The sequence below is a fragment of the Hylobates moloch genome, unplaced genomic scaffold (assembly GCF_009828535.3).
Source record: "Hylobates moloch isolate HMO894 unplaced genomic scaffold, HMol_V3 SCAFFOLD_16, whole genome shotgun sequence".
NCBI lineage: Eukaryota > Metazoa > Chordata > Mammalia > Primates > Hylobatidae > Hylobates > Hylobates moloch.
Window position 1 is genome coordinate 53,884,141 of NW_026652291.1, and position 14,631 is coordinate 53,898,771.

A 14,631-nucleotide genomic window follows, 5' to 3' on the forward strand; every position below is an offset into this window, starting at 1 on the left:
CTGAATACACGTGAAACTGGGTCTGGCACATGGTAGTACTCAGCATCAGCTATTACCATCGTCACCACCAGGACTGTTTTACTTGGAATTCTATCACATGGAACCTTGTTGTCCTTTACTGTGCTCCATTACAGCAAAGAACACGAAGAAAACACTGTCACTCCTTAATGCTTCTCGCTTGAGAGCTCTAATAATCAAAAAGGCAATTTAAAGGCAAAAAAGTAACTTTATTGACTGCTAATCTTACCATGAAATAGCTATAAGAAATAATTACAAAATAATGCAGGTTTCTTTTTACATACTTTTGGTATCATCTTGATATGATGATCCTTTCACAGAAAGGATTATTTACAGTTTATGTAGATATAAAGCTCACTGTTGCATATACAAATGTAGATGTGCAGAGGCAATATATACCAAAACGGGTATACTGACAAGCAATAGATATGTAAGAAATGCAGAATAAATAACAGCTTTATATATTTCTTTTCCTTTTTATTTTTAAAAACAATTTCCAAATACAAAATATGGATTATTCAAAGTGGATTTTTCATATACATATATATAATTCTGCTGCAAACAGTGGATCAAAAAGCAAAAGTGTTCTTAGCATGATTCATCTTTGAAAACCCATAGGACTATTCATAAATCCAATTAGAGTGTGTGCAAAACCACCAACAATGTCAGCAAAACCTTAAAGATCTGATTTTGGTTGAAGTAGAGAGAAAATAAAGTATAAAGCAGTACCTGTTTACAGTAATTAAATGTTTTTTCTTTATCTTTCTTTCTTAAATATGCCTTTTTTTAAATGTTTGCAAGAAACTCTAAGGGCTAAGGCAATGCACTGCATTATGATCTGGGCTCCTCAGAGTACAAACCTCACCAGGCTTAAGCATCATCCATAAGAAATGGTGGATTACTTAATGACTTATAAGTAAAACAGTCATTAAATGATCCTTTCATACTTCAATCCTTTTATGCAGAGACTGAGATACTTCCATACATTCCAATATCTGCAACTTTGGTTCTATTAAAGTATTTGATAAAAGCAAAACAATTTTGAGACCACAGAACTCTATGGAACTTTTTTTCCTTTTAAAGTGTCAGGTGAACCTAACGTGATGAGGCAATGTTGCCCACACATCCGTGACCCAGCACAGGAGGGACAGCACAGGTAGGGCATGTTCCAGCTCACCATTTGTTGTATAATACTGACTCCCAACCACGGGTAACACTGCTTATGTTCTGCTGTACCCTAAATCTATTTCGTTACCTGAAAACATAATTTTGTATAAAAATATGATTGTTTCTTTAGAAAATAATATATAGTTTTTTAATAAAACTAGGCAGATAGAAAAAAATGGTATATCAAAATATGGTAAACAAATGTTGTAAAATACTAAACCATTAAAAATATCTTATAGAAAGACATTGTGCTATGAAGTTCTCTCCTGAAGTGTGAGCAACGTTTTTACTGTACATCAGAAGATTGATAAATTCACTCCCCTGACTTGGTTTCATTATATATTGTAACAGCAGCACAGCAGGTAACTGTCTTAAAAATGGCCCTTTCTCATACACTACGTCTTCTGTACACTTTTACTTCAAAATTAACAAAAGACACCCCCGGGATCAGTGGTTTTCAACTCTGTTGCATATTAGCTCCATCTGGAGAACTTTAAAAGAAAAGGCAATTCTACCTGGGTCCCGCCACAAGAGAATGATGTAATCGGTCTGGTGGGAGACTCAGTCATTATTTTTTAAAAGCTCCCCCCAAAATTCTGTTGTACAATCAGTGTTGAGAATCATGGCCAAAGGCACATGAGGAAACAGTCATTCTGAACTCTACATATATCAACTGATTGTCTGCAGGTATCATTCACTCAGAGACATATTCTCAATCTTAAGGAATTCCATGTATAAAAGATAGTCATGGAAGCCAAAATGAAGACATAGTAAGCTTTAAACACATATAAACAAACACAATCCCATGTATTTATATATGTATAATATATACATAGAGTATTTTGGTTAAGCAGAAACTAGCATTGCCATAATTTGCTCTCGATAATTAAACAAATGAAGCATCACCAAGCACCAATGTTTTCTAAGACATTTTCCATAGTTTAAACAGACACTGGTTTTGTAAACTCCACAAAATGCATTACAACATGAATATAATTCATCTGTTACTTGGATGTGGAACTCAAATGAATCCTGGAGCTTTCTGGAAGATCACAGAAGAGGACATGGCACTGCGCGGGATGAAGGAGTCACAGGCATCACAGCATGCACTTCTGGTTTTCTGCTTATTGCTTATGTGCTTCCATCACGTACGTATCTTTGGCTTGCTACAACCTCATGATTTTGACCACTGCATCAGTGTTCACTTTGGGACAGCCTCAGGGAGGAAGCAATGGGTATATAGAGCAACTGTCTCTCTGTTAAGAGAGAATCTTCCCTCTTTCTTCTCCCAAACTATGAGCATTTTATGAGGGAGTGGCAAAAAAGTTTATAAGCAAACAAATCTAACAGCTTTCACGTGATAAAAAAATGTGATGTTACATGTAACTGAACTAAAAAGCATCAGATGAGCAAACACACTACACTCCAATATTCCAAAGGCTTTGCAATCAGTAAAGCGCATTTCCTTCTGAAGGATTCGTGAACTTCCGGGCACTTGTCTTGCTGTACATTTTCTGTAGTTCTCTGACTTCTGTGTAATACTTAAAGTGCAATTGTTCCAAGGCTTTTGTTTCCATCATCACAAATATTATAAAGAAAGAGCTATGTTTAGGGTGAAGAAGATATGGCACAAGTAATATGTAAAGAACCCATGACTTTCGCATCCTCTAGCAAACAGTAAGCTGCCTATACAGCCGCACACAGACGGACTTTATACAACAAACTCTGGAACTTCATCATGAGTGAGATCCAGAGAAAAGTATTTGCTGGTTCTTTTGACTGGAAAAGCATCTTGGATGTTGATGCACTGCTGGGCCAAGCAACTATTGCAATAGAGGCCTTCCTCATCCAGTTCATGGCCACATCCAAAGGTGTAACTCTGAGCAGTGTCCTGACACAGACCTGCAATGCGCAAGAAGTCTTTCTGGTAAAGTCTGATGTCATCGAGGCTCAAGCTGTGTCGATCAGTGGAGGTCTTTGGTTTCCGACATATAGTCTGCAAGATAAGGGAAGGCTGAAACAACTTTACAGACTAAAGTGAAAGGTTAGAATATTTGCCTTGTAAAGAGAGATGCTACAGAACCACAAAAGGTTAAGTAATCCTTACATGTTAGAAAGTGGTTTCTGGGCTGTATGGGGAAATATATCATCAATACCACCTCCACCAGTAATAATAGCAGCTAACATTTACCGAGCAATTACTATGTGCCAGGCCCTGACCTAAATACTTGGCATGTATTAACTCATTTAATCTTCCTAACAGTCCTAGGAAGCAGGCACTATCATTCTCCTCATTTTACACAAAAATAATCCAAAGCACAGAGGAATAATAATTCCACAGAGGAAAATAATCCAATACAATAGGAATCCAACTATCTCTAGCATTTCAGTAATCAAGTAATTATCTTGAAATAAGGTCATATAGGTAAAGACATGGCTTCCATTTTTTTTTTCACTAGGATATGGCAATTCAGACCTTTTAGGCCAAGGTCTGTTATTATTTTATTAATAAATGGGAAAATAAACCAATTATTATCAGGAAACAAAAAAGAGCCCACATCGCCAAGTCAATCCTAAGCCAAAAGAACAAAGCTGGAGGCATCACGCTACCTGACTTCAAACTATACTACAAGGCTACAGTAACCAAAACAGCATGGTACTGGTACCAAAACAGAGATATAGATCAATGGATCAGAACTAATGCCGCATATCTACAACTATCTGATCTTTGACAAACCTGACAAAAACAAGCAATGGGAAAAGGATTCCCTATTTAATAAATGGTGCTGGGAAAACTGGCTAGCCATATGTAGAAAGCTGCAACTGGATCCCTTCCTTACACCTTATACAAAAATTAATTCAAGATGGATTAAAGACTTACATGTTAGACCTAAAACCATGAAAACCCTAGAAGAAAATCTAGGCAATACCATTCAGGACATAGGCATGGGCAAAGACTTCTTGTCTAAAACACCAAAAGCAATGGCAACAAAAGCCAAAATTGACAAATGGGATCTCATTAAACTAAAGAGCTTCTGCACAGCAGAAGAAAACTATCATCAGAGTGAACAGGCAACCTACAAAATGGGAGAAAATTTTTGCAACCTACTCATCTGACAAAGGGCTAATATCCAGAATCTACAATGAACTCAAATAAATTTACAAGAACAAAACAAACAACCCCATCAAAAAGTGGGCAAAGGACATGAACAGACACTTCTCAAAAGAAGACATTTATGCAGCCAAAACACACATGAAAAAATGCTCATGGTCACTGGCCATCAGAGAAATGCAAATCAAAACCACAATGAGATACCATCTCACACCAGTTAGAATGGCCATCATTTAAAAGTCAGGCAACAACAGGTGCTGGAGAGGATGTGGAGAAGTAGGAACACTTTTACACTGTTGGTGGGACTGTAAACTAGTTCAACCATTGTGGAAGTCAGTGTGGCGATTCCTCAGGGATCTAGAACTAGAAATACCAGTTGACCCAGCCATCCCATTACTGGGTATATACCCAAAGGACTATAAATCATGCTGCTATAAAGACACATGCACACGTATGTTTATTGCAGCACTATTCACAATAGCAAAGACTTGGAACCAACCCAAATGTCCAACAACGATAGACTGGATTAAGAAAATGTGGCACATATACACCATGGAATACTATGCAGCCATAAAAATGATGAGTTCATGTCCTTTGTAGGGACATGGATGAAACTGGAAATCATCATTCTCAGTAAACTATCGCAAGGACCAAAAACCAAACACCGCATGTTCTCACTCATAGGTGGGAATTGAACAATGAGAACACATGGACACAGGAAGGGGAACATCACACTCCGGGGACTGTTGTGGGGTGGGGGGAAGGAGGACGGATAGCATTAGGAGATATACCTAATGCTAAATGACCAGTTAATGGGTGCAGCACACCAACATGGCACATGGATACATATGTAACAAACCTGCACATTGTGCACATGTACCCTAAAACTTAAAGTATAATAATAATAATAATAATAATAATAATAAAAAGAAACACAGTTTTTCTCTTTAAAAGGCCAGAATTCTTGCGTTGAATATAAAGTGTTCTTGGTGCTGGGTCGGATATAGGGTGTTCTTGGTGTTGAAGAGGCTCAGAGGCAGGCACCAGGACTAAGTTCCCGAACACGAGTCGGGGGTTGGGGGATTCTGCCAAATGCTGTACACAGCAGGGGGCAGACTTTTTTATTATCCCAAGAGGTGGTATTAGAAATAGGTTAAAAATGATTCTGATAATTATATGAATGGAAGATATATAATGGGTTATTTAAGGAAACCAGATATTGTATCTTTAAATTTTGCTGCTTCCCACCACAAAGGACAACCCTGTTAGAATAAGATACAATTTTTGCTAGAGGCAAAAGTTCCAGAAGCACGTTTTAGTAGGAAGTGTCACATCTGAGTGATCCCTTGTGCTGATGCAGTCTTCCCAGGCTCCAACGGGATTTCACACATAGAATCATATTGTCGTCCCCACAAACTCTCAAGGAAGGCACACAAAGTTCTCCCCACAGTGTAGGTGTGGAATCTGACTGTCAGCTGTGCCCCAGAAACATCTCTTAAGAGTAGATTACTCGTTGCAGTTTTCAGAAAAATATTTCATGAACATCATTTTCACATTATGGTTACTTCAACGCAAGTAAGAGAAAGAAAAGACAAATGAGAAAAAAGGAGGAAAGAGGAGGAGAAAAGTAGGGGACAAGGAGAGCCAGAATGCAAATGAAAAAAGAGAAACACACACAGAAGGGAAAAAAACAAGACACAAAGAGAGCCCAAGAAAGAAAGGCAGGAGGAGGGAGGACGTGCTCAGGAATTAGGGCCATCAGTCACACATTACATCCAAATGCTGAAACCATGAGTTTCAGAGTATTTTATCTATATTGCTGGACATTTAATAATTTAATCAGTGATCACAGGTTGTCAAATGCTCTAGGCTCAGCATACTTCGAAAATTCAATTTGAATGGAATAACCAGAGTGTGGAAACATTTCTGCCAGAACACACTGACAAAAAAGTATTATTCTCCTAGGCTGAGGACAAGCAACACACACAGACACACGCACGTGCACACGTGATTCGCCTGAAGCCTGAAGACCAGAGGCTTCCCAACCATATAAAATGTGAAGCAAAATCTGTAATTTATCTAAGTAAAAATCAACTCAAAGATAAGCAGAACTAGCAAATAAGATGGAAATAAATTCAGAATAAAGCTAGAATGTACGTATCTAGGAAGGATAATTTCCTTCGGGTTTTTAATTTTTGCTCATTTGTATAAATGTAAGTTACTACTTAAAATTTTCTATAACTTCAGTTTCCTAATTAATATTTTTCAATTCCTTTAATACCTGTGGAAGAGAATCAGTACTCTGGCCACGAAGCTTAACAACTGTTTCTGAAGAGCTCGAGGTAGAAGACCCAATTTCTTTCACAATCAACCCTGAAATAAAACACAGAGATAAAAACAATAAATACTTCAAATTATTCATACCTCTTGCCATATATTCTGACATATTGCTATCAGGAATGAAAAATCAAATATTAACCATTACCAAAAAGTTTCACTGTGACTCTTTGGTGGCAGACAACCAGAATAGCACACGCTCTCTCTCATCTTACAGTAAATAGAGGTTAATGAGTCAATGTAGGGTTAGAGTGTAGGAAGATGTTTAGAGTCTGAATTTTCTAAAACAAACTTCTAATTAAGCTATTTATGATGAAGTTAGAGACAAGAAGCAAAGACTATAGATGTAAAGCAACCTCTTTACTGCATCTCATAAAGCTTCCCCTCCTCCCCTTTCTATTCAGCAGCAACATTAAACTTAACCCTTACTGAACACACGCCTTCTAGATTTGGTTCGGCTTAGATGTATAGTGGTGAATTGTGGGGGCTCTGGCCTCTGAAGTCAGACAGGTCTGGCTGGATCCTGGCCCAGATAACTAATTAGCCATGTGTCCTGGCCATTTACTTAGCCTCCCAGTGTCTCAGTCTCCTTCTCGTATAACATCGGGCCAATAACAGCACCTGCCTGCTAGTTTTAATGATAATTACACAGTGAATGCATAAAAGGGTGAGGTACAGGGACATACATGGATACACTCAGTTCATGGCAGCTCTTTTTGGGTGATGGGACACTTGGCACATACCTCCTGCAGCAGATCCCCCTGGTAGCAGACAAACTGGGAGGCCACAGTGAAAATTCAGTACTGGGTCTTTGAGAACAACAGAGCACCTAACCTAATCACCTTAGCACTCAGTGGAAACCCGCTAAAATTTCAGAAGCAGAAATCCAGCGCTGACATTTCCCTACGTGACTGGCATAGGAGTGAAGCAATGAGTAGAAACATGTCTCAGAAGGTAAAATTACTAATAAGAACTAGAGGTGTAAGTGAACACCGCTGAAATTTTTCTTGCCAATGGATGAACCAAGTGTACTACAGGTCAAGCCCTAGATCCATAAGGCCAAATGGCTTCTTAAAAAAAAAAAAAAAAAAAAAAAACCTTTAAGTAATGGGATTCTTATTCAACTACTGCTAGTAGTCTACAGAATGACTTGTGTTCTATCCCTTAACTCTTTAGAAACATCTCATAATGACTCAGTGTCTAGCATATGCCATAAATATATTAAGTATTCAATAATTAGTTCAACTGAAACATGAAATACGAAGACATTACTGGTTTACAAGTAGACACTTTAAAAACTCAGGGGATACTCATGTTTTAGGGATTAGTACAAATGGCATTAGTAGAGAATCTAGAACTATCTTTAATCTTTATCTTCTAAACAGCATTAAACCTTTAAACAAGTTGTCACGGTTCCTTTTTGGTTTCCTGGTAAATGTGCCCTCGGCTATCATGCCTGTAAAGAGTCTTCTCCAAACCCTGACCTACCACTGGAAAAGTCAACACTGAGCTGGTGCTCAAAACACTTAACCAACTCCTATCAAACTCTGTAAGAATGAAAGACAGTGTGGTATATACTTCATCACTACTCAACCTTAGCTGAGTGTTTTTTTTTTTTTTTGAAAGATATGGAACACTTCACAAATTTGCATGTCATCCTTGCACAGGGGCCATGCTAATCTTCTCTGTATCACTGCAACTTTAGTGTATGTGCTGCCAAGGCGAGTACTTAGCTGAATGTTTTATAAGCAACGTTTAAATGCTCAAATTATAGAGAATTTAGAAAACTAAGATGATGTAAGAAAGAAAATAAAATCATCTGTATCTATAACCCTAACATCCAAAGAAAAGGCTATTAATAGTTTTATGTTTTTTAAATACACAGATATTCTTGTTTTTAATTAGATCACTTTTATATAATTTTTACTGTTTACCTTAACTATCCTTCTTATGTTATTAAATATTGCTTGAAAATCTCGAATTTAACGGTTATATACCATTGTTATGAATAAGGTATAATTTAACCACTTGTTCTTTTTCTTTCTTTTTTTTTTTTTTTTGACAGAGTCTCACATTCTGTTGCCCAGGATAGAGTACAGTGACGCAATCTCGGCTCACTGCAACCTCTGCCTCCTGGGTTCAAGCGATTCTCCTGCCCCAGCCACCCAAGTTGCTGGGATTACAGGCCTGCGGCTAATTTTTTTTTTTGTATTTTTAGTAGAGACGGGGTTTCACCTTGTTGGCCAGGTTGATCTCCAACTCCTGATCTCAGGTGATCCACCCACCTTGGCTTCCTAAAGTGCTGGGATTATAGGTGTGAGCCACCGCACCTGGCCTTACCACTCATTCTTTAATTATTTTTATAACATTTCAACAAACTTTTTTTATATATAAATCTTCTTAAACAGCCAGACTTTTTACTTAAATTTTATTTCTATTTAAAATTAGTCTTATAAAAATTAAATGCAGAAATATATAAATGCAAAGTCCAGGTCAGCTTCCCTCATACCTCCCTTCCCAAAGGCACTGTGGCATACACAGTTTTTAGACCATTTCCTTTCCACAAACATATATACACAGAGCTATATACATGGACCTATAATGTGCATATAATTGTGAATTTAATTTAAATTAAAATGTAATTGTAAGGAGAAAATTCAATATCATAAAGTACATGGGCAAAAAGGGGCAAAGTTTGGTATATGAACTCTAAGCATGTTTAGAGTAAGCAGCCTAATGAGTCAGTGCTGGTCAGAGAGATGATTCTCTGCAGCCACAGGCAGGTGTGAGAAGCCAGGGTTCTGCTGGGTTAGCAAACGGAATTCTGAAATAAAAGATGCCTCCTGCTCTTGAAGACTAAGTGCCAGGATGGTACTGACTGTGTATCGGTCTGGTTCCTCTCTGATTTCCAGTGCCTGGCACCTGGAGGAAGAGGCTCGATGAACATCAGGAGCTGTGGATTTGCCAGAGCAGGGACAGGCTACCCCAGTCGGGCCCTTCATTCAGTCAAAGCTGGAAGGGGCCATTTCAATAGTGCTGGTTCCTGAGGCATATTTCTCTAAAGAACAGACTGATTCATGATGTGTGACAAAAGCAGTTAGATGTGACTGATGTCTATAAACAAAACTGATACTGCTGCCATTTTTTAAAGATAGTATCTTACATGTAACAGAAATATATATGGTGTATTATATAACTATAGTGAATGCATGTTTTCTAGAAGAATTCATACAAATATGGAATTTAAGAGTGTCTTTCTAGGTCAACCCGTTTCGACACTTTTCCTCCCAGACTCCTCTACCAGTATAACACAGTGGGGAAAAAAAAAAAAAAAACAACCCAAAAACCTGGGGGCCTACTTCTGTTTCTAGCCACGTACGATTTGTCCTCTTTGAACTATAGGTTAACTTATCTGTAAAAAGGAGGCCAGACTGAAGGGGTCTACAAGGCCTTCCAGATACATTATATGATTCTCGACACAGCATAACATAAAGAGAACCCTACTGTACAACTACCTTTTGTCCAAAGCATGGAGCACAAAATGCTAATTCCCAATCCTGGGTGTTTCTCCTCTTCCCCTCCTTCCACAGAAGGCACAGGATCCTTCAGTTTACAACACTGACCTGAAGAGCCTCTTAGTGCAGTCCCGTCTCTGGTCTAGAGCCCCCAGCTCACTCCTTCTATTTTCTGAGGCACGTGTTTTTCAGTCCTGGTAACCCGCTACACCAAGGAAGAATAACTTTCTGTAAGAGCTCACCAGAGTGTCCATTCAGCTTCCGCGACATGAGCATGTCCTCTGTGATGTAGATGCACATGTCTGGGCTGACTTCCAGAGACTCTTCATTCATCTGCTCCAGATCCCGGGGGTCATCAACCAACATCTCTATTTCTGACACAGAAGAAGGAAAAGACAGTTAATGACAAAAAGGGAAATGACCATCATAATATACAACCATATTTTGAGGGTGGCTATGTAATTATTCATATTTGAAAATAAATTTGCTAATGAGACTCCAATAGGAAACTCCAGGGACCATTTTCAACAGGTGCTACTTGTTCTTTCTTTCTTTCTTTCTTTCTTTTTGAGACAAAGTCTCACTTTTGTCACCAGGCTGGAGTGACGTGATCTCTGCTCACTGCAACCTACGCCTCCCAGGTTCAAGCAATTCTCCTGCCTCAGCCTCCCTAGTAGCTGGGACTACAGACGCGCACCACCATGCCCAGCTGATTTTTGTATTTTTAGCAGAGACGAGGTTTCACCATGTTGGCCAGAATGGTCTCAATCTCTTGACCTCGTGATCCGCCTGCCTTGGCCTCCCAAAGTACTGGGATTACAAGTGTGAGCCACCGCACCTGGCCTACTTGTTCTTTCTTATAGGATTGCTGCATTACGTATATGTTTTTTAATACTATAATTTGCCAATTATTCTGTATTTTTTAAGAAGAAAAACTATACTACCTTGCTGCAATGACAAAGGACAAACCGAAACTGATGGGCCCTTTGCCTGATGCCAAAGCAAGGCTCACTGACACAGGCAGATGACAGTTCACAAAGCCCCCCATGTCCATAGCTGCCTATTCTCAAGGGCACTGAGTGACCTGAGATCCACACAAATTCTACAGAAACCAGATGGTCTGCACTTTTCTTTAACAGAGTCTATCTTTTCTGTCAAGCCTGAATGCTACAGCACTTATTTAAGACAGAAAAATAATATAAAAGAGGGACACAAATGTTAAGTTTGGCTGAGATAAGCCATAGGATTCATCTTATCTCTTTAACATGCATTAAGTTCCTATCAGCCAGGTGCTAGATTTCTTTTATCCTCCCTATAGTTCTGGTTACATGGGAGGCGCTTCAGAAAAATATTACTAAGTAACTCAATGGCATGGACTCCAATCTTTATTTTGTGGGGAGGGGTCCAGAAGTTCAAGATGTTTCTGTCACTATCACTGCACTCCACTGTGCTGTCCTAACCACTGTTTTATTTAATCTGGGAATCAGAAATACAGACACAAGGGCAGCAGGACTAATTTCCAATCTACTTCATAGAAACAGCTAAGACTTTGAGTCCACAACCATCCAATCTTGTGGCCACAAAGGATCACAACTAGAGGGATGTTTTGTTCACAGCCAAACACAAGCAACTCAACCAAGTCACTGGGGAAGACAAGAAGACACCTCTTCCACTCTATTACTACTGCCAAAGTTGCTCTCCAGACACCAGTTCTACAGAGCCAATGCTTGAAAAAACTGGGAGACTAAACAGAGAGCCAGTGAGGGGACGGTACTGTTACCATCGTCCTGTAAGTCCTCTTCCAGCCGGTCTTTGCCGCCACTCTCCACCCCTGAGGTGTGGGAGCTGCCATGACTGGTCATTGAGTTGCAGGTTTTCAGCTTGCGGTGGATGGCACTGCTGGAGTAGCTGTCTTCTGGCCCCGTGTCCCGGGGCTTGGTGTCTGCCTCAATGCCCGAGGTGTGGGAACTGCTGTGGCTGGCGGTGGAATGACGGGACAGGCGCTTGTGCTTCATGCTGCCTGCACTGCTCCCGCTGGCCCGCGACCGTTTTTCCAGCTGGTCCATGTCGAGGTCCAGGTTGTCACTGATGTAAGATTCCCGGTACTGCTTCTTCTCTGTGTGGTGGGGAACACAGCTCATCAACCAAGACAGAAGGAACGGCTGGTGAGCTTAAGTGACTCATCAGGCCAAGAACAAGAATAACTTCAAATTCAGAATCCAGTGATTGGAAAGTAGTAATAATTTAGATAGGAATTTGACTTCAGAAGACTGAAAAATGAATAAAAACCAGTGTAACAGATTTGAGGGGGATATTTAAACTACTTAGTTTTTTGAAAGCTTCAAGCAGTATAAGAAGAGTGGTATTTAAAGTGCAGTTACAGACAACTTCTTGTCTGCAAATTTATTGGTCCATAGTGAAATAAGTTCAGTGAGTGATATGAACATTTAGAAACTTCCAGAGCTATGTGACATTGCCATGACAGCCACCAATGTGATTTTGTATTTTGCGAAAGTATACATAGCATATTAAATATTTTAAAAATCTGGCCCTTTTCTGCAGATAATTTCAGAAGCACTGCTCTGGAAGACTACTTAATAAATATAATTATGTTAATTGCCATTCATTTTATTTGTTCCACTGTTAGCTTAGCTCTAGCTGCTGAATACAATTTAAAATAAAACTATTCTTCTGAGAATTTCTTGTGAATATTCTAAAATTTGGATTTTCATTAATATAAGATTGATTTTCTCCACTTAGGCTGAATTAGTGAGGCTTTATCATCTACTTAGAAAATACCAGTAATCACTACTGATTTGATGATTTCCAACTGATTGGTAAAGCTGTTCTTTGATTTAACATGTCAGTGTTGTTCTTTAACGCAGTCAAACACACAACACTGCAAAGTCTCTTTTATTACATACTAAACTAACCATTCCATTAAGGCACAAAGTTACAACCCAGCTGCCAGTTACAACTGAACTGACACAAAAATATTATTTTTGTCTTTCAGGTCAGAAATGTAAAACAAGGAAGAAGTTTAGATTCCTTGCCTTTTTAATACTGGTGAGAAATAATACAATAAAACAACGTTAAAAATGGAGAGTGCATTTGGGGAATGTTAAGTTGATCTAATTTTAGAAACTAGTAGACTAATTGGGTTCTCAGGGGCCTGTTAATGGATTTTAATTGTGTTGTTTCTTGGTTAAGTGAAAATACTTGCATGCCTGATGTCTGAATCCAGCTTGGAAGTATAATCATCACAGGGTCCCTAGAGAGACAATGAGCAGCAGGAGAAAGAAAAGATGTGCCTTCTAGGATGCAAAATGCAAAAAAAAAATGCTTGGAGAAGGCTATGTGCACATTTCCAGGTTCCAGCCTATTCACATCGTTCTAAGGAACTGGCTGAAACACAAAGGTGAGTATGTGTTGCTACACAGAAAGCAGGCTGAAACCAGACACCAGAGCTCCACGCACACATCATCACAAAATGCATCCATGTACAACTTGTCAGGGAGCAGACCGGGGCCTAACAATCCCCACCTTCTGAATCAGCAGGTGTGAGATGAAGGGGGACAGCTAAAGCAGTTTGCAAAAATTACGGTAGTTTCTATTCACTGTGGTTTCATAGTAATAGCCATGTGGCCCTTGGACGAGTGGCAAGCGAAGAGAAAAAAGTAAAAGTCTCTAAGTTGTTGGAGTTCCATTGTTCTAAAATAATTAGGAATTGCGGACCTAATCATTTAAAAGCTTTTCTGTATCTTTACATATAGCCTTTTTACTCCCAACTTCCTGATAGGTTCAGAGGTCAGTATAGTTCCTCTATATTCACTAGTATACTCACGAGAAGACAAGTACTTGCCAGCCTGTTTTCTACCTATTCCTGTTACCATGTTAGCATGGCCTGGGTGTTCCACATGGCTGGCTTCTGTTCCCTCCCTAGTGCTGTACCAGACCCTTTCCAGATAGTTAAGAAGCTTCACACCGTTCAGTTACAAACTGAGAGAAACATTAAATAATTCTGAAATGCTTCCTAAGAAATGTAAAATGCAACCTCTCATCCCTCTAATAATCACTGGTGTCAACAGTGCAGATTATCAATATGCCTGTGCTCTTTTTACTCCCTCTGTTGTAAAAGCCCACAGACAATGAGGTTTTTCATACACTATTTTAGAAAATAATGCAGTAAATGTGACTATTTATCCTAGGAATAAGCTCCAGCTCTTGAATAAAGTTAGGCTTAAACATTTTTTTTAATGACGCAAGGCATGTTTTTGTTTCTTTTCTAAACCCTATAGAAAAATCCTTGTGATCATTTTCTACTAAAATGCTAAAATAATGTTTTAGACAAGGTGACTCTACATAAAATTAAGAAAAACACAGACTCTCTTTATGCTGTTTTTTGCTAAACTAATGCCCAAAAAAGGGCTTTTCATGTTAAAACGATAGAGCCCTTAAATGGGGGTGAGATCATTGGATTCA

General features: G+C 38.9%; 1 protein-coding gene and 1 non-coding gene across 10 annotated transcripts in view; both read right to left on the bottom strand.

The window, feature by feature from the left end:
* The window catches only part of FRMD6 (FERM domain containing 6), a 127,135-nt gene that overhangs the window by 40,479 nt on the left and 72,025 nt on the right, over nt 1-14,631 (bottom strand). For 6 of the 9 annotated variants that reach the window (XM_032179465.2, XM_032179462.2, XM_032179463.2 and 3 more), the window contains exons 11-14: nt 11,930-12,265; nt 10,392-10,523; nt 6,579-6,670; nt 207-3,181 (exon numbers count right to left, since the gene is read on the bottom strand). In XM_032179465.2, the coding sequence (XP_032035356.1) occupies nt 2,897-3,181; nt 6,579-6,670; nt 10,392-10,523; nt 11,930-12,265 (845 nt within the window). In that variant the 3' untranslated portion in view covers nt 207-2,896. Of the gene's footprint in view, nt 1-206; nt 3,182-6,578; nt 6,671-10,391; nt 10,524-11,929; nt 12,266-14,631 lie in introns of those variants that run through there. The other 3 variants (XM_058429310.1, XM_058429309.1, XM_058429308.1) reach the window with 1 other exon arrangement.
* On the bottom strand, nt 8,257-8,363 carry LOC116456523 (U6 spliceosomal RNA). The gene has a single exon (XR_004244734.1). It is a non-coding gene; the product is annotated as a U6 spliceosomal RNA (small nuclear RNA).